General features: G+C 42.0%; 2 protein-coding genes across 4 annotated transcripts in view; both read left to right on the top strand.

The window, feature by feature from the left end:
* TRPM1 (transient receptor potential cation channel subfamily M member 1) overlaps positions 1–3,491 on the top strand; it is a 70,225-nt gene extending 66,734 nt beyond the window's left edge. Inside the window, exon 27 of the mRNA XM_087856558.1 lies at positions 2,219–3,491. Coding sequence (XP_087712684.1) covers positions 2,219–3,491 — 1,273 coding nt within the window. The remainder of the gene's footprint in view (positions 1–2,218) is intronic.
* Positions 3,492–13,294: 9,803 nt separating this feature from the next.
* Positions 13,295–20,194, top strand: part of MTMR10 (myotubularin related protein 10) — a 52,043-nt gene continuing 45,143 nt past the window's right edge. Inside the window, exons 1-2 of one of the 3 annotated variants that reach the window (XM_087856724.1) lie at positions 13,295–13,775; positions 14,364–14,424. In XM_087856724.1, the coding sequence (XP_087712850.1) occupies positions 13,716–13,775; positions 14,364–14,424 (121 nt within the window). In that variant the 5' untranslated portion in view covers positions 13,295–13,715. Of the gene's footprint in view, positions 13,776–14,363; positions 14,425–18,551; positions 19,649–20,194 lie in introns of those variants that run through there. The other 2 variants (XM_045795352.2, XM_087856723.1) reach the window with 2 other exon arrangements.

Below are 20,194 nucleotides of genomic sequence, written 5' to 3'. Positions count from 1 at the left end.
GGAGACATTACATTTAACAGAGAAAATCAGGTCTTAATTGAAGTAATGTAAATTAATAGTGAAAGTTCTGTTGGTCCATAAAACGCAAGAGGAGAGAGAACCCTTGGAACCTGTAGTATCTCTAGTCGGGAAGTGAGGACTTCTCATACACAGTGAACTTGGTCCTCCTGGTGGCAAATGTCCAGGAAGCCAGACCCTTCCTGCTCAAATGATGTGGTTTCCTAGGGGACATATAAATAGACTTTTCCCCACAAAAAAAAGTTAAGAATAGAAGCCAAGGACCCTCCCACACATCAGAGCGCAGCTGTCAGTGTGGCCAACAGAAGCACAGCATTGGCAAAAGCAGCTCTGGGAGAACATAGGGAAGGGTAACCACAGAGGTAGCAGGGAGTGAGGAAAGCACAGGAGACGCGGTCGGAGAGCAGAAATGTAGTGCAGAAAAAAGCAGCTGCCACTCAGGAAGTAGGCAAGAGGAAAGCAAGGAGAACAGGTGAAAGGATTTATAAGGCTGTGTAAAAAGGTAGCAAGGACCTGCTAGAAATAGACTCAATGCAAACTGGGTGACCCTAGAGACTGCCTGTGTGTTTCTAAGAAAAGATCGGAAGGTGGGAGTAAACCAAAGCATGACAGAATCAGACCGAAGTGTTGGTCTTCACCCAGGGAAACTTGCTGGAATGGCCCACCATACTGCTGGTTCAGAGGATCCAGAGGGTTGTCCCCACTGCCCACCCCCACCAAGTCCTGGGGGACAAATTCAACATTTATTTATTTATTTATTTATTTATTTATTTATTTATTTATTTATTTATTTAAAGATTTCGTTATTTATTTGAGAGAGAGAGAGAACACACGCATGTGGGGGGGGGGGGGAGAGGGAGAGAGAGAATCCCAAGCAGACTCCCCACTGAGTGTAAGCCGGAGGAGGGGCTCGATCTCCTGACCCCGAGATCATGACCGGAGCCAAAATCAAGAGTCAGACCCTCAACCAACTGAGCCACCCGGGTGCCCCAAATTCAACTTTTAGAAGGCAGTGCTAGGTGGCGCCTGGGTGGCTCAGTCATTAATCGTCTGCCTTTGGCTCAGGGCGTGATCCCCGGCGTTCTGGGATCGAGCCCCACATCAGGCTCCTCTGCTGGGAGCCTGCTTCTTCCTCTCCCACTCCCCCTGCTGTGTTCCCACTCTCGCTGGCTGTCTCTATCTCTGTCAAATAAATAAATAAAATCTTAAAAAAAAAAAAAAAGAAGGCAGTGCTAGGTCCTGGGCATACTTCACTGCCCCTTAGAGTTAAATTTCACAAAGCAGTTGAAAAAATTCATATTGTACATATTCTTGAAATATGAAACATAGTCTATACAGCAGGTTTTAATTCAGACAACATTATGGTTTCATAAGTTGTTGCCTGATCTTCTAGGAGTTAAAAATCTAACAGTGGATATTTATAATTTACCATGGTCTTTTTTTTAAAAACCCATTAAGGGAATGCTAATTATCAAATATAATGAGCAATTTAAAGTTAGTGGTATTCTTCAGATAATTAAATGACCTTTTGTTCCTTAAGTAAACCATCTGGTAATCTGTACTTAATTACTAACAATTCATGTTCTGAATCCCCTGAACTTTAAATAAGGATTTTAATTAATTTCATCATCATAACCATTAATTGCTGACAGGTGTAATCAAACCTCAAAAACCTAAGTGTTAGTATCTTCCTTTATTCTCAGAGGCAATGTGATGTACCAGCTAAGAGACAAAAGCTGGAGCAAATGCTAGAATAGATTGTGTGCATTCAAATGTACACTGTGTACAGCTTCACTGCTTACCAGCCATGTGACCTTGAGCAAATTATTTACACGATGACTTGATTTCCTCATTAAAATGGGGACGATGATAACAGTGCTTACCTCATAAGGCTGTTGTGAGGATTAAACCAGCCTAGAACAGTACCTCACTGAGTACTTATTAATCAATACATAAGACACTTAGAGCCCCGAGTGGTTGACTAGTACACACTGTTATGTGTTAACTGTAATTCTATTACTTTCTGATGCTCCTACAGTCATTTTTAGTAGTTTGAAATATGAAGTAGTATGAAAACACACCCAATGAGCTCCATGATTCTCAAAAGACCAGAAAATCACATAACAATAATAACATTATACTTTTGTTTTTAATATTTAGGTCATCTCAGCTTAATAAAACTATCTTTTGTGTTCACCAGAGTTGAAAACATGTCAATGAGATTGGAAGAAATCAACGAAAGAGAAAATTTTATGAAAACTTCCCTACAGACGGTTGACCTTCGGCTTTCTCAGCTGGAAGAATTGTCTAACAGAATGGTGAATGCTCTTGAAAATCTTGCAGGAATTGATAAGTCTGACCTGATACAGACACGGTCCCGAGCTTCTTCTGAATGTGATGCAACTTTTCTTCTAAGACAAAGCAGTATCAATAGTGCTGATGGCTACAGCATGTATAGATATCATTTTAATGGAGAGGAGTTACTCTACGAGGATGCTTCTATCTCCATGCCACCAGGGACAGGATTCAGGAAAAAAGCCTGTTCCTTCCGAATGAAGGAAGAGAAGGAGTCAAAAATGCATCTGGTACCAGAGCGTCAGGGCAGCCTTCACCTTTTACCCAGCACAAGCCCACCAGCAACACCAGACTGCAGTCAACTTGCATTAGACAATGTCAAGAACTCTTCAGAGCTGAAATTAGGTCCAGATATTGGGATTTCAGCCGAAGATGATGGAAGGCAGGCAGACTCTAAACAGGAAGAAACTGTTCCCCCAAGTGTAAATCAAACAGATGTTATGCATGGACAGAACAAAGCAGATTTTCAAAACCCTCAGCTCACAGTGGAAACAACACAGATAGAAGGCGCGATTTCCTATCCCCTGGAAGAAGTGAAGTTGACACGCTATCACCCTGACGAAACGTTGAGTGCTTATAAAACAATGAAGTCCAGAAGCTTTGTATATTCCCGTGGACGAAAGCTGGTCAGTGGGGTTAACAACTGGAGTACAGAGTACAGTTCAATCATGGACCCAGCACGCCCCTCTACAGTTCAACAGTGGACGACAGAATGGAAATACCAAGTTCAAAAGATCACACGTTCTCGCAGTACCGACATCCCTTACATCGTGTCAGAAGCTGAGAGGCACGCCGAGCATAAAGAGCAATTCGCAGACACCGAAGATGAAAACTGTGTGTCTGAAACGGTCCCTCGAATCTCTCGTTTGTCTCTAGCTGTCACAGACAGAACTGAAAAGGAAAGTTTACTGTCTGTGAAACCAGACCAAACTCTGGGATTCCCGTCTTTAAGGTCAAAAAGTTTACACGGCCATCCTAGGAAAGCTAAAGCCAGTCAGGACAAACTAGACAGACCTGGACATGCCAGCAGTGTAAGCAACTTAGCAGTTGTGTCTGGGATTACGACAGAAGAACAGAAGGCCAGGCAAGAGAAAACTTCCGCAGAAACCGAATGTTGACATGTTCTGTTTCTTCGATTTTTAAATCGAAACCATTCACGAATACCATCCTGGTCATCTAAGTGTCATCAATCTCTGAAAACGTTTTCATTAAAAAATGTTTGGCAATTTGAAGATTTAAAATTGAATGCACTAAACACAAAGTAATATTTTGCTAGCATATGTTAGTAAACTTAGTTTGTTTTTAGTTGGAGTAGGATGGAGTGAACGTGACAATACTCCAGTTGAGATAAATTGCTTAATCAGTAAATGATTCTACAATCTCTTTATTAAGCAATCTCTAAATTGCTTAATCAGTAAGAGATTCTACAAACTCTTTATTTCTCTTTATTTATTTCTACCAAGTAGCCTAAGAAATGCCTTTCGGTGCCACCAATAGGTTACTAAAGGAGTAAACAGCTACGTAAAAAGAGAAATTAAAGATGAAGCAAGCATGAAAAAAAGAAGGGGGAGAAGAAAAAGAAAACTGAGGTGCAAGAAGTGAGAAGTGGAAAGGAGTCATCAGCATCATATTTTTATGGGTTTTTGTTTTCTGTTTCAATGTTCTATGTTTTACAATTACACAGTGGAGACAAAAATACACAATTACATCAAAGATCACACTGTAATACATTAGGGTGACCAGGAGTCTTGTTCATGTGTAAAAATTAAGTATCCAGTGTGCATTTTCCATTGTCATGGAGTCCCTGATAGCAAACACAAATAAATTGTACCTCTATTTATTCAATGGTTTGTGCAAAGCTGAGGCTAAAACCTGAAAGATACATCATCAAGGTGGAACTGTTGAGAATTGCAGAGACCATTCATGGCTGAGAATACAAGGTGTTATGCTTCAACTTGTAAGTCAAAAACCCATCAGACTGCTGAGCACCCCCATGCTCAGATCAGGGGCCACTCTCTAGAACCCTTAATGCCACCCCTACCACCACTACTCTTGACTATACAAACAGGGGCAGAGAGGGGCAGAATGGGATCGTCTCTGGCTAGTGCCGAGGCCACCAACATTCATAGAAGTTAAGAGTTGGATCCTGGGCCCTTGCCATCTTGCAATAGGATCTCCTGGGAGGACTCAAGGGATCTCTGGAGCACACAGAGAAGGCCAGCCTCATGCCTGCAGTTACATGCCTACCACTACTTTAGTGAAGTACCTCATGGGGGGAGGCAGGTCAGGCAGAAATGGGGATAATCACAAAATAACCACTACACCCATTCTCATAGGAGACTCAGACTGTCACATTGTCATAAACTGGCAAAGGAAGAGAAAGAGAGAGAGAGGGAGAGAGAGATTCACTGCAGTTATGCTAATTACGTAGTTATGTTAGTTATAAAGATAGTGATCAGAGATAGCTAACAACTAAATGAGACTGAAGTAATAATCAGGTTAGAATCCCTGAAACAGGCTGAATTTATCAAAAAGCACTGGATACCACTGCATGAATGATGGGGTTTTGAAATGTAAGAAATGATGACATTTATTTAATAAAGCTACTGCTACATTGAGATACTGTTTAATCAATCCTGCTACATGTGTTATTTGACCCAGTGCTTAACCCATTACATTTTACCTCATTCCTAAATCTTTCCTTTTGGTGCCAAGAAACCTTTCAGCCCTTTGCCACATTCTAGAAAAAAAGGTTTCTCAGAATAAGCTGGAGAACTTATGACTGCTAAACAGAGTGGGTGTGAAGAAGGCGAAGCTTATCTTTGCAACCCCCCCTTCTGCATTCATTCCACAGCTTCCCCCCTCCCTTTCTGAGGTCTTTCCTACCTTGCCATGGGGCCAAGTCCATTCCCATAAGTCTCATGAGATTTGTGACACGTGCCTCCTGTAGAGGTGTTGGCTGAAAGGGATGTGATATTTTCCTTTAGATATCAGTCTGACAGACCAAAGGAAGTACATTCTAAAGGTGGAATTTCAGAACCTGTGGCCGGGACCTTTCTTGCACACCTGAAATCATACTATATGACTACGCACTCTACCAACTCAATACAGCTCAAATACTGAAGACCTATTATGTGGGGCACTGTGCCAGCCTGCTGATGCTATTATTATTACTCTGTCATTCTAAGGTTGCTAAATATGGAGCACTACATATTAGGAACTAATATCCAACCTGATCAAATCTAGCAATATCTAATACAATTAAAATAGGAACACTCTGTATGTTCAAAGCATTTAATATAAAGTTCTCTTAGTAAGGGCCCCTGGGTGGCCCAGTTGGTTAGGCATCTGCCTTCAGCTCAGTCATGATCCGGTGTCCTGGGTTTGAGTCCCACATTGGACTCCCTGCTCAAAAGGGAGTCTGTTTCTCCCTCTCCCTCTCCCCACTCATGCTTCCTCTCTTGTTCTCTCTCTTTTTCAAATAAGTAAGTACAATTTTTAAAAATTGCCTTAGTAAATAAATTATAAGCATATTTCTGTTCTATGTAAAACACAGTAAGAAACGTAGTAAGAAGGCTTTATTTTATATCCCATAAATTCTGGCACACTCATAAATGTTATGATAGTTGTATAAGCTGAAAGTAAACTCATTTTTTACTTTGATCAAGAGGAATTAAGAATTGAACTCATTATAAGTGGCTCTCTCCCTTGAGACTATATGCTTGCTTATTTTCTGAATATATATTGCATCACCTTGAGGCTTCTATAGGCTTACACAGGTTAGGTTTCAAATTTTTTTAATTTAACTCTTAGCATCATCTGAGAGTTATTTCATATGAAAAAATGCATTTTGGGGGGCACCTGGCTGGCTCAGTTGATAAAGCATGCAACTCTTGATCACAAGGTCATGAGTTCAAGCCCCACATTGGGCATAGAGCTTACATTTTAAAAAAAAGTTAAAAAAATGCATTTTAGGGGCACCAGGGTGGCTCAGTCAGTTAAGCATCTGCCTTGGACTCAGGTCATGATCCTGGGTTCCTGGGATAGACCCCCGCATCAGGCTCCCTGCTCAGTAGGGAGTCTGTTTTTCCCTCGTCCTCTGCCCCCCAACTCCTGCTATCTCGCATGAACTCTCTCTCTCTCTCTCAAATTTTTTAAAAAACAGAATCTTTTTTTTTTTTTAACCAAAGACATGATTTAATTGGCTAGATTTTAACGGTTGCCTCATTTGGGAAAGTCTGGTTATTTCGCTGTTAGAATAGTGGTTCTTTTTTTTTTTTTTAAATAAAATCTTCTTTAAAAATACATTTTGCTGGATATATATTGGAAAGGAAAACTGAAGTCATCTCCTTACTACCTCCACCATAAAAAAGACTATTTTAAAGAAATTTTTATTATAAAGGGCACAGAAAATCACACAAAACAAATATATGACTTAATTATTTCAAGAACATCTTTATAGCCACCACCCATATTAACAGAATTTCCAGCTACCCCAGAAGTTTCAGAAGTTCCCATCTCAATCACCTTCCTCCCCACAAAAGTGACCACTATCTATTTACAGTAGTCATTTCCTTGTTGTAAAAAAAATGACTCTGAACCTAGATGGCTTAAAATACCTATGTTATTATGCTCATCGATGTTGTGGGTCAGGAATTCAGACAAGGCACAGAGGAATGCCCCTGATTTAGTATTTGCTGATTTCTACGGGGTAAATACTCCTACCATGACCACCTGCAAGCTACCTTGTGACATCACTGAATGTGGAGTTGGGAAAAGATGCTGACAATTGGCTCCTGCAAGCCAGCTGAAACGGGCTAGAACACACCACCATCTCTATTTCATGGTGTTTGAGCTGGGAGGACTCAGTGTCTGGAGGTGATTCAACAGCTGGAGGCTGATGTCATCTAGAAGCATCTTCCCTCACATGTCTGAGAGTGGATCTTATCTGTCAGCTATGATCTGAATCTCAGCTGGGACTATCCACCAGGGGACCCATGCATGGTCTCTGCACGTGGCCCAGGCTTTCTCACAACATGGCAGTCTCAGAGAAATCAGATTTCTTACACAGTAGTTCAGGGCTCCAAGAGTGAGTGTTCCAGTGAGGGAGGAGGAAATGTCTTTGATTTTTATAACCTAGCCTCAGAAGTTATGCAGAGTCACTTCCATTGCATTCTCCTGGTTATAGGTGAGTCACTAAGGCCAGTCCAGATTCAAGGAGAGGGAGGAGTGCTTAGAATTTTTGCAGACATGGGGCTTTCTGGGTGGTGTAGTCAGTTAAGCATCTGACTCTTGGTTTCAGCTCAGGTCATGATCTCAGGGTCACAAGATTGAACCCCATGTCTGGCTCTGTGCTCAACATGGAGTCTGCTTGAGATTCTCTCTGCCCCCCCGCCACTGCACTGTCTCTCAAATAAATCTTAAAATAAAATAAAATAAAATAAAATAATGCAGACATGTCTTAAAATCATCACACTTGCATTTCATTATAGCTTCATCACCTGCATGCCCTTTAGCACTATAACTGAGCTTTGCTCTATTTTTTTTCCCACTTACTGACTCTCTCCCATTCCTTTCTCTTCCTTATTCTATCTGTTGAAGAACATGGGCCATTTTGTCTTGCAAAGTTTCCCACAATCTGATTTTTACTAGTTGAATATTCATGTGCAGTTTGACATGTTTCACTGTTTCTGCAAGTTGGCAGAATTTAGAGGCTTACTCAGGCTTGGATTCAATTCTTTTAGCGAGGCTATTTGGGTGGTGTTGCTTCCTTCCTCATGAGGCACATATGTCTATTTGCCTCTCTTTTTGGGATGTCTATAGCTGTTGATACTGCTTGACACTATGAATTAAGGTTTCTTAATTCATAGGAAGCTAAAAATCATAATAAACTACCCTATGATTTCTTTTTCCTTTATTAGTTGGAATACTTTATAAAGAAATGATTCCTTTCACCTGCTATTTAGTTTCATAGTAGTACAGTTCATACCAAACAGCAAGGACAACGATTGACTTTTCCATTTATTTGCCAGTTTTTAGGATACTGAATTGGTCCCCTATCATCCTCTAATGGTGACCAAAAATTGAAAAAAAAAAAAAATATATATATATATATATATATATATATTCATACCATCATTACCTCATGGATTTTAACATATGGATGTGTTTCAAACTCTTGCAATTATCATATTCTCACATTTTTTTTCCTTGAGTATACTAAATATGTTGCTCCATTTTCTTCTGGCATAATGTATTGCTGCCAAAAAGTCTGAGGATAATTTAATTCTCTTTCATCTAAGTCACTTGCTCTTTTTGTCTAGATACACAAAGAAATTTGCATTATTTTTTCTTTAAAGTCCAGTATTTTTACAAGAATGTGTCTTAGTGTTAATAATTCTAGGTCAGTTTTCTCAGGTGCAATGTGTTCTCTCAATGCGTAGATGCAAATACATATTTTTTTTTTTATTTCAAGGAGGCTTTCTTGAAGTCTAGTTTGTAGTATTTGTTGTTTTCTTATCCCTGCCTCCTTTTTTACCCCCAGGGACTCCTATTACCTGAATGCTGGATCTCCTTTGCCTATCTTTAATATTTGCCTTTTTCTCTCTGATCTTTTTTAAACCTCTTTTCATTGATTTTTAAAATCTTCCTCCTCTTCATCTTCCACTTCTCTTAAAGCATAATCAAATGTGTTTACTAACTTTGGGTTTCTTTAAGTTTAGTCTTTATTTCCAAAGTATTTTTTTTCTTATTTTTAATTCTATTCCGAGTTTGTTCGTTTCATTTTGATTGTTTCTAACTCTGATTTATATAGTTTGTTCATATGTCATATCATTTTCTTAGTGTCTTTTAAGTAGTGGGTGTTAGCTTTGATCTACCCTGTGGGCATGTCTTTCTGGTGTGCTTTTATTGTCTGTAGAAGTGCTATTCTGTTCTTATTCTCTTTTTTACTACAGTAGTCTTCTATGGGATTTGACTTCCATACTTTCCTGTTGCTTATGTGTATGTGAAATGGGTTTTCTTGAACTTTTTGAAGGAGTCAGTTTTCAGGATAGATTTTCTAACTTCACAGAGAAACTTTTTCTGCTTTTACAGTGGGGTATTAACATTTTAACTTTCTGGTCCTCTATTTTTTATCTGGACCTCCTCTTGCCTTTGTCTCTATCTGGTTCAATTTTGTTTCCATGTCTAGAAGTCTGTCTTCAGTATGGGCCCCTTTCCTAAGAAAGCCCTGGTAGGTCAGTGTCAAGAGCTCCTACAGGTATATTGTTCCGATCTCCTCAGATCTTACCTGAGCCCCTTGCACTCCCATGATCTTGGAGATAACAAACACCCTTTCTTATTTCAGCTGCTCTTCTCAACTTGACTGGATGGGCCTTCCAGTGAATACCTTCTGGCTATTTTGGAATTTTCCAGATGCCTTACTGATTCCCTTTGCTGATACCATAAAGATCTTGTGACTGCTATTGCTTTGTTCTCACTTGCCTGTACCGGAGATCATGGGGATACCATGTCACTTAGAGTTGTTGTAGATGTCATCCATGGGTTTTGGTTTTGCTTTAGAATTGCTTTGTCTGTTTTTATGTGGAGACCAAACAATAATGCTGCTGCTGTCATTTTCCCAGAATCTCCCCTCAATAAACAGATTTTTTAAATTACTTAATAGTCATCTTAAAGGCCCACATATGCAGGCAATGGCATAGTTTTGTAGACAGTATCCGTAGCCATGTCTTACCTTTCCCACTGCTTCCACCTTACCTTCTTTTATCTGGACTCTTCTAGTAGCTCCCAACTAGTCTCTTGGCTTCTACCGTGCTGTACCTCTACAGCAGTAGGAGTGATTTCAAAACATCAGCCAGATCATGTCACTCTCAGCTCAAAATATTGCAAAAGCTTTTCTCGACTTTCAGGCCCTCTGAGATCTGGCCTGTTCTTTCTCTCTGACTTCCTCTTCTAGTGGATTAGGCTGCATCATCCGATTGGCCTCAAACACACCAGGCAGGCTATCACCTCAGGGCATTTGCACTGCTATTCCCTCTGTCCCCAAGCTTTTCCTTCTGATTTCTACCTGGCTTGCTCCCTCACTTCTTTGGTCTCTGCTCAAATGTCATCTTATCAGGAAGGCCTTCCATGACCACACCTCACCTCCCATCACAAAATAGAACTCTCATCATCTTCCCATGTTTTATTTTTTTTTCATGGCTCTTATTACCATATGACATGTTATATATTCATTTTTTATGAATCGTTCTACCCATAATGCTATGAAAGTAGGAACTTTGTCTTCTTGGCAACCTGAACGTTTTTTTTTTTTTTTAGCACAAGGGTAGCACTCTATACACATTTGGTAACTGAATGAATATATAAAATACTTAGCACCTAACAGGTATTCAAGAGATGTTAGCCCTCTTTTTTTTCCTCTTCATAGGGGAAACGAAGTGATCTGTAGGGAATACAGAATATCCTCCATGATAGAACCAGTAATGGAATAGAGTCAGAAAAATAGGAGAACAAAATAGTGGCATTAGAGCCAAAAGAAGGGGGTAGTCAAAGTATCAAGGAGGTCAGGACTGAAATGAGGCTGTAAGACTGGTGCTATGGACTGCACTATATCCTCCCAAAATTCATATGTTGAAGCCCTGACTGCCAATGTGGCTACATTTGGAGATAGGGCCTTTAGGAGGTAATAAAGTTTAAGTGAGATCATTAAGGGTGGGATCCTGATCCAACAGGATCAGTGCCCTTAAAAGAAGAGATGCCAGAGCACAAGTGCTCTCTCTCGCTCTCTCTCATTCTCTCTCCCTCTTTCTCTTGCTCTCTCCCTTTCTCACTCTCCCTCTTTCTCCCACCCTCAGGCCTATGAAAACACAGTCACCACTGGCAAGCAAGTCAAAGAGCTCTTAGGAGAAACTTATCTTGTTTGTACCTTGATCTTGGACTTCCTACCCTCTAGAACTGCGAGAAATAAAATGTTGTTTAAGCATAGAGTCTGTAATATTTTGTTATGGCAGCCCAAGCAGACTAATACAATAAGGTATCTGAAAATGTCATCAAATTTAGGGTTAGGTTAATAACAAATCTGGAAATCAGTTTTTCTACTTTTCAATTGTAGGGTCATATCTTAGAGCTGTAGATCCTGACAAAACCCAAGTCACAAAGTCATTTAAGTATAAAGAAAAACCCCCATATTGCTTGAAGAGTATTTGTGGGAAAAAAACACATTTTCCCCCAGTGTTGAGATTAATTGACATACACGTCTATGTAAGTTTAAGGTATACAGCATAATGGTTTGACTTACATATACTGTGAAATGATTACAGCAGTAAGTCTAGGCAGCATTCATCAACTTATACAGAAACAAGAAAGAGAAAGCAAATGAAAAAACTTTTTTTCTGGTGATGAGAACTCATAGGATTTACTCTCTTAACAGTTTTCCTATCTATCATACAGCTTTATTAACTATACATTACATCATGCTATCCATTATTCGAAATTTTTACTGTTTCAATTAGCAACAGTTGTCAGCATGATTGTGATTCATATGACCACATTGCAGCTTCCTAACATTTATATATCTTGTAACCAGAAGTTTATACCTTTTGACCACCTTCCTCCAATTCCTCCTCCCCTACCCCTGCCTCTGGTAACCACAAATCTAATTTTTTTTTTTTTTGCATGAGTTTTTTTTTTTTTAATCCATTTAAGGAAGAAAAGTCACAGACTATTTATAAAAATTTTTAAAATGTATGTGAGCAAGTGTCTTTAACACCTATAACCACATGAACTTAACATTTTAAAGTACAGTTGTGGTTCGTGAGCAAATGAAATCATGTGTTACCCAAACAAATTAACAACAAAGATCAGTAGGGTTCTGAATCCAGGATAAATTGCTTTCAGAGAAAAAGCAAACTTTTGAACCTTCGAAATTTTTACTGTTTCAATTAGCAACAGTTGTCAGCATGATTGTGATTCATATGACCACATTGCAGCTTCCTTGTGACATTAGTTATAAAATGCTGGATTAGGGTTTCATTCTTCAAAGAAAAAGAAGAATCAAGTCTCAACTAATTGATTAACCAAAATGATACATCACTAGCCCCCTTCCACCAAAGGCTGCTCCAGTTTAGAGTTAAGAAATGCCCTGTGCTTTCGATATGCTGAAATTCATCCGTTCTTTGCAATTAATGGGTGGATTTTTTGGTCTATAGCCTATTGAAGGCCCCCACACTGATAGCTCACTGGGCTTTTGATAATTTTTCTGCTCACTAGTATCTTTACCTGTGAGGATGGGCAAGAAAAGAAAGGAAGGCACCCTGCTTAATATCTTTCTCCACATTAAATTTCAGGAAGGAGGGTAAAAGTTAGTGAACTAAGTTGAGTCTGGATTGCCTGCCAATGTCATCTCCCAATAGTTCCCAGGCCCGCGCATCCCACGGAAATCAGCCGTCAGCTCAGCTGTTAGGACATCCCGGCCTCAAAGCTTTGCGCAAAGACAACAGACAGGATGATGGAAGAAAATCTTCCCCAATTGTGAGACCTTTAAGGGAGCTTTATCACATGCGGTACAGAGCGCACTGGACGTTTGATCCTGGTCACTCCTGGCAGCACCTGTCCACTTTCCCATGCGGGTCCCTCACACGCCGGATGCAGTGTGACTGACTGAGTCCGGGCCACCTGACTCCCCTTCCCCAATGACCCGGCCTCCTCCCGACGACTTAAAACCACAATGATCGCACGAGCTGGGTGACAAACCAGCAGGAGTCCAGGGAGCTGTCCCAGGAAAAGAGAGCTCGGAGCAGCCGAGAAAGAGAGGGATCTGAGCCAAAGTCGCCGGCCCCTTCCAGCCTCGGCCATGACCCCCGCGGGCCGCCGTAGATCCCCATGGGCTGCCGTGAGCCCTGCGGGCCGCCGTAGGAGCGCCGACCCTAGGCTGCGCTCTCAAGATGGCTACCGATCCCCGCTCCCCCCGGCGCCGTCGCTGAGGTCCCGGCAGCGGGGAGCGGCGCGAGCATTGCGTTCCGGCACCAGCGCGGCCTAGAGGCCGAGAGCGGCCGGCCGCCCTTCCCGCACGTACCGTCTTTCGGGGCGGGGCGCCAGGCCCCTTCCGGGGATGGGCCCCGGCGCCGGAGTCGACCCGACTTTGCCCCGGCTCCTCCCCGCTCGGGCGGGCGCTCCGCCGTGTCCCCGCCCGTCAGTCCGCCCGGCCCGGCTAGCCGCAGACGGGGCCTGGGCGGCCGCACGGGGAGCTCTAAATCCCCGGGCGTCGGGAGGCGTCGGCGCTACCGCTGACCCGCGACGGGTCCCGGGTTGTGACTCGGCCAGAGCGAAAAGGCGCCGACACCATGTTCTCCCTCAAGCCTCCCAGACCCACCTTCAGGTCCTACCTCCTGCCGCCGCCCCAGGTAAACAACCCCCTCCCCGCGAGCGCCCCTTTCCTTGGCGCTTCCTGGGAACCGCCGAGCCGACCCCCGGGAGGCTCCCGCGGTCTCTATTCCCAGCCGCGCGATTGCCAGAGCCCCGGCGCGGGGAAACGCGCCTTCTCAGGAGCCCCCACGGACTCGGTGGAAACTTGTAAAACTTCGCCGCAGCCATTCTCAGCCCGGAGACCTGTGATCCGTAGTTTTGCCGTGTGATGAGGCTCCAGGGAGTGTTTGGAGTTGGGTTTATTTAGTTCTTCGCCTGGCACTTGTCCGCACTGTGGCCGCCAGCGTGATTGCATCGCTTGTGGGCATCTGCTGGAAGAGGTTACCTCTCTGTCATAAATGTGAACACCTGGAAGCGGCACAGGCAGTTTTAATATTTTGGGCAGACTCCCAGTTGGTAGTGAACAGATCTTTAACAAGATCTGGTAAAACATATGAAAGACTTTAAGGGGGCGGGGGAAATATGTGTCTGTTGCATGTGTCATCACTTAGAAAACAAAAATTGCTTTAGTATTTCACGGGGGAGGAAAAGTTTTGATCTTGATTTATTTTGCTAATGTATTTCAGACTGACGATAAGATTAATTCGGAACCGAAGATTAAAAAACTGGAGCCAGTCCTTTTGCCAGGTAAACATTAGAGTTTCAACAGATGCTTTAGTAATGTGTTGTGGTCCAAGATTATTCTACCAACTAGTACCGTGTGGTTAACTTCCCCCTTGTATTTATGTTAAACTTTAGCCGGTTAAAAATCTTACGACTGAGATGACAGAAAAACTTGGTTAGAACTAAACAACAACAAGAAGTAGTGATTAATTTGGTATTTGTCCTTGAAAATGTAAAAACCCTGGAAAGCTGTAGAGAATACCTCATTTCTTTTTTTGTCTCCTGAAATGTTCATTTTTAAAGCAATCATTAATTGGTTAGAGTACTCTTTGCCCTTCATGTCTGCAACTTCTTGCATTAATGATTAATAGGTCATTATTTTAGTAGTATGAAAAGCAACTTTTATTATGTTTGGGTCTCTATACCAATAACAAAGCTTAGTGAACCTTGAACTACTTACTTGGCAATTGTTTTTTTGAAGGTGTCAGCTGTGTTTGCAAATTTACTTGTTTCAGTTTAGAATGGGGTTTCCCACCAGAAGCTCTGTTGACATTTTGGGCCTGATAATTCTTTGTTATAGGGATTGTCCCATGCATTATAGGATGTTTAGTGGTATCCTGTCCCTGGTCTCTACCCACCAGATGCCAGTAGCACCCCCTTCTCCACCTCATAGTTGTGACCACCAACATGTCTCCAGATGTTGCCAAAACTTATTTTTTGTCTTTTGCCTCTGGGAGCAAAATCTCCTCCCAGTGGAGAAGCACTGGTTTAGAACAAAATTTACCTTGGAACACCTTAAGAGGTAGAGGTAGGAATTGGTGATAGATAGGAGTTAAGTTTTAAAGCACATAAAGTATTATTTAATTGGTATTTTGAATTGTATAACAATTGTGTAATAATTAGGAAAATTCAGTTATTTAATATGATTCTTGCCGGGAGTAGCCAGATACTTAGGAAAGCCTGTTTGTTTGTTTGTTTTTTAAGATTTTATTTATTTATTTGACAGAAAGACAGCCAGCGAGAGAGGGAACACAAGCAGGGGGAGTGGGAGAGGAAGAAGCAGGCTCCCAGCGGAGCATGGTACCTGATGCGGGGCTCGATCCCAGGATCCTGGGATCATGCCCTGAGCCAAAGGCAGACACTTAATGACTGAGCCACCCAGGCGCCCCAGTAAAGCCTGTTTTAAACCTGAAATCTAATCAAATACCAATTTGTGCGGCCACTGTCACTTAGTCACTACTTAATGCTAAATCTAGTAAAATGATTAGAACTTTACAGGTAGTAATTGAACAAATATGGAAACTTTAAAATTTTGTGCTTTAAAATTTTAAATGTTAAGTAGGAAGAAACATTACAGTCAGCCTGTGGTTCAGTATTATAGATGCTAACTCTTAAAAATTATTTTAAATGTTATTATGGGAGTTAGTTATAAATATTTTGCCTGTATTTTATTAATGCTTTTTATCCAACCAGTGTGTACTAAATAATTTTTTGTACTTTTCTTGAGAGTGAACAATAGAATTAATAAGTAACCTTTGCTCCCTGTGCGTGCTCTGTTTTAGTCTTAGTCACTCTAGGCATTTAAAAGTCAGTTGTGGGAAAAGGTACTCATCTTAAATGAGTGAGTGCCTGTGAGCTATTGAACTTTGGCTTCCTTTACTTTGTCTGAATAGGCCCTGTTCTTAGGCCTTGATTTCCCTCTTCTGATATTATGATTTGGCATTAATAAACAACAGGTCTTAGATATAAATGATAGTGCTTGATTTTTTAGGATTGACTTTTATTTTTAAGATATACTTTTGAAAGTGTTACTAAATATCAGTGAGTGGGAAGAACTTCACACCGAAGGATTATGCCTTCTGTAGAATTAACCAAAAATTTACCTTTCTACTAAAAAGTCACAGTTTTCTGGGGAAGATATGAACTTATTTCCTGCCTGTAAGTGGTTTACATGTCCTAGAAAGGACAGCTAAATCTAGATCTTCTGATTCGTGTTACCTTTTTTTGCATTGGCTCTGGGTATGCAAACATGATGGCTCTGGTACCCTGGGTTCTGTTTGCAGCTAACCTATTTCTTACAAAACATTTAGCCAGTCCTAGGTGAGTGTGTCTTTTGCCTTCCTTCCTCACCCATTCTGTTCTTACTTTCTCATCTTGGCCTTCCCATACACTCCCCAGTTTCTTTCTATCCGGCCACCCCATTTTGGTCTCTGTTTCCTGCTTCCCCTCTTGAGCCACCTGTCTGATTACCGCTAGAACCTCCATTGCTCTTCCTTTGGCCTGCATCCTACTACTCTACCTGTGAAATCTGGAAGACAGCTGGAAAGTTACTGAGGCATTGGTCATCTAAAGACCTGGGCTAGGCTAGGGTTTTTACTGAGAGGGCTTAATAATATAGTTCTTGCCTTCATTACAGTCAGAAACCAAGAGGAAATTTGGCCAAGTCACCTGTGGCTTTACACAGGCACACGGAACAAGAAGTAATTGTTCAGAGATATAGTATTGCATGTTATGCTTTGGCATAGTGCCTTGAGTTCAAGGATATCCTACTTGAGTTGCCCAAAGTTTGAACTTTTACAAGCAGATGAAAATTAGACACGAAATGAATCGTTTGTGTGCAGTTACTGTGTGTTCCTTTGGAACTTAATAAGGCTAAATTTTAAATGATCTTCATCTTTTATTAAGTGAAGAAAATAGAAGAAACTGGTCATTTAATTTAGATTGTGCTTTTTGTTAGTAATTTGCAATTTGCGTGGTTCATGAACCTTCTTGAGATAGAGGTTGTACCTAATTCAGCTTTGTGGCCTTGATGTCTGGCATAGTGCATTGAGCTGCTGATTGAGTGAATGAGTAAATGAAAGAACCCCTAGAACACCAGCTGGAATTGTTACCATAGTCATGCACACAGGCAGACAGGCCAGCTCTCAGATTCAGTAGTGGAAGACTGTTATTTTATGCCTTGTGTCTCTGCTGTCTCCCAGAGCCACACTTCTTTTTTTTTTTTTTTTTTTTATTATTATTTATTTGACAGAGAGAGAGACAGTGAGAGAGGGAACACAAGCAGGGAGAGTGGGAGAGGGAGAAGCAGGCTCCCTGCCAAGCAGGGAGCCTGATGCGGGGCTCGATCCCAGGATCCTGAGATCATGACCCCAGCCAAAGCAGATGCTTAATGACTGAGCCACCCAGGTGCCCCCCAGAGCCACATTTCTTAAGAGAATTATTATCTGAGCCTGGAATTGTGATACAGTGCCCTGTCACTGGGCCTTCTCTTCATCTTCCCGTCATTACATGAATCTCGTTCTTTTAATGATTATGTGGTGTATGTGTAAAATCACCTCAGTTCTTTTGACAATAGAGTTTGAATTTTTAAATATATGTGTGTGTGCACGTATGTTCTAGTATATATTTGTTAAGGGCACATACTACCAAACTGTTCATATTTAGGGGGGAGGGGGAGAGAGAGAGAATCTTAGGCAGCCTTCACGGGCCCGAATGGAGCCTGATGTGGGGCTCCATCTCAGAACCCCGAGACCATGACCTGAGCCAAAATCAGGAATTGGACACTTAACCGACTAAGCTACCCAGGCGGCCCAGACATCTTTTTCAGATAGCTGCTGGACTGGTGAAGCAGTTCACTGAGCACCTGAGCTGGGTAGCCTGGCTCTGTCCTAGATGGGGAAAGAGCTGGAGGAGTAGTGTGCCTGAATCCCAGCAAAGCCTGTGGACAAGTAGAAGATAGTGACCTACATCACTGTTTTCCAGGGTCTGGCTGGCATCAGATCTGGATGAAGTTTTTATCAGCCCTTGGTCAAATTGAGAAAATAAAGAAAAATGCAGCTTTTTCCCATAGAACTAAGTTGATTTAAAGGATTGTCCTGTATTCTGAGATTTTGTCCTTCCAGCTTCCTAGGTATAGATAAGTTCTCCATTAAATGATGGTGATAGTAGCTTGGCTTTTAAGAAGTTTTTAAGTTAGCAAAATAAAAGGTTAAGAATTCTGTGTTGGTTGCCTGAATTGTTTTTATAGTATACCTGATTTGTGGACTCTGAACTAGATACCACTTAATGAGGTTTTTATGATACCATAGATACGATTTTTTTAAAAAGATTTATTTATTTATTTTAGAGAGAGAGTGAGCACAAGTGGGAGGGGTAGAGGGAGAGGGAAAGGGAATCCCAAGCAGACTCCTCGCTGAGCATGGAGCCCAATGTGGGGCTGGATCCTAGGACGGTGAGATCATGACTTGAGCTGAAACCAAGAGTCAGATGCTTAACCGACTGCACCACGTAGGTGCCCATCATAGCTACAGTTTAATGAGCACTTACATGGAGAACATCAGTAATTTTGTCTGCCTAGGAATCGTTTCACTATCTTCTGAAAAACGTACCCTCTCTCCTTTGACACGTTGATCTTCCCCATCCCCACACCACCTTGGGTTCTAGCGTGGCGAGCAAGGATAATAACCCACCCCCAGACTGCAAGAATGGGCACAGTAATGCCTCTGGATATTTTCAGATTGGTACTAAGGGAAGAGATCCTTTTTGGTAATTCTGCCAGTGGTCATAGTTCCAAAAAACCTGCCCCAAAGAGTGAAGTCCCATGTTTTAGAGAGATGCAGAGACACAACAGTGAGGGGGACTTCTGAAGGTGTTCAGGCTCCTGGGCTCCATTTTCCTTGAAGTCCAACTAACACAAAAGCCAAAGACTTCTTTTTGCTTAGCTAGCTCCAGGCACACTTCTGACACTTTCAACTAAAATCCTTAACTAATATATAGCTTTCAGGTTACTCCTCATAACAGCTGTCTCAGGGAGCCACCCACTTATCTTCATGCGCCGGATGAGAGACTACAGTTGCGCATGTTAAGTGACTTATCCAGTATCCCACAGCTAGCAAGGGCAGAGCCGGAATTCCGAGCCCAACTCCCAGGCTGTGCCTTTAACCACTAAGCAGCAGGGCCTACCTGACCGTGCTGGTGACAGTAGGGTACAGATTTATGCTTTGGAACTGGAGAGAGGGTAGATTGGATGTCTGCCTAGAAGTTCTCTAGTGAGGTAAAAAGAGCTCTGTCCTTGGCTGTGCCCTTCCACAGCAGTGACAGATTTTGACCCAAGTTGAGGAGCAACTTTCAGTTCCAGCTGCCAGAAAACGGACTGCCTTGGGAGGCAGTGGACTTCCTGTCACTGGCTGTGCTGAAGCCGAGGCTGGTGGAGTGCCAGCGGCTTTGTCATGAGGTGGTGAGATTTGCAGTAAGTGGGCTTGTTGGCCTTTTCTCTCTTCTAAGTCTGGGGCAGGATCTTGTTAAGGATCTGTGAGGTAGGAGGGAGGATGGCTTGAAACACTGTAGCTAACAGTAACAATTGTTCCACAGGTATTGAATTGCATGTTCCATGCTGTTTGGCGGAGACATAAAAAGCTGACTGATGAGTCATTGAGCACTACATCAAAAACTAATGATGTACTATACAGAGGCTAATGGAACATAAAAAATTAAAAACTAAAAAAGTTGGGGTCCTGCCCTTAGATGGTTTCAGCTCATTGGGGGAAGTGCTTCAGGAGAGCAGAGGTTGTGAGGGCTCAGAGGAAGATGACCGAAGCGAGATTTGGGGTTGGAGAGGTGTCAGGAAATGACTTCTGCACTGCACCTTGAGTGCCTGCCGAGCCTCCGCCTCTGTGCTAAGGCTGTGTGTCAGCGCAGCTCTTTCCCCCTTCCCATCTGTGACACCAGCCGCGCTTTCAGCATCAAGATTAGCTATGAGATCGATCATGAATGCACTCATTGTCAGAGTCTTTTG

Source organism: Ursus americanus, chromosome 28, assembly GCF_024610735.1.
Source record: "Ursus americanus isolate L20-20 chromosome 28, mUrsAme1.1.p, whole genome shotgun sequence".
Classification (NCBI taxonomy): Eukaryota; Metazoa; Chordata; class Mammalia; order Carnivora; family Ursidae; genus Ursus; species Ursus americanus.
Note: the sequence above shows the minus strand (reverse complement) of the source record. Positions and strands in the feature narration are given on the sequence as shown.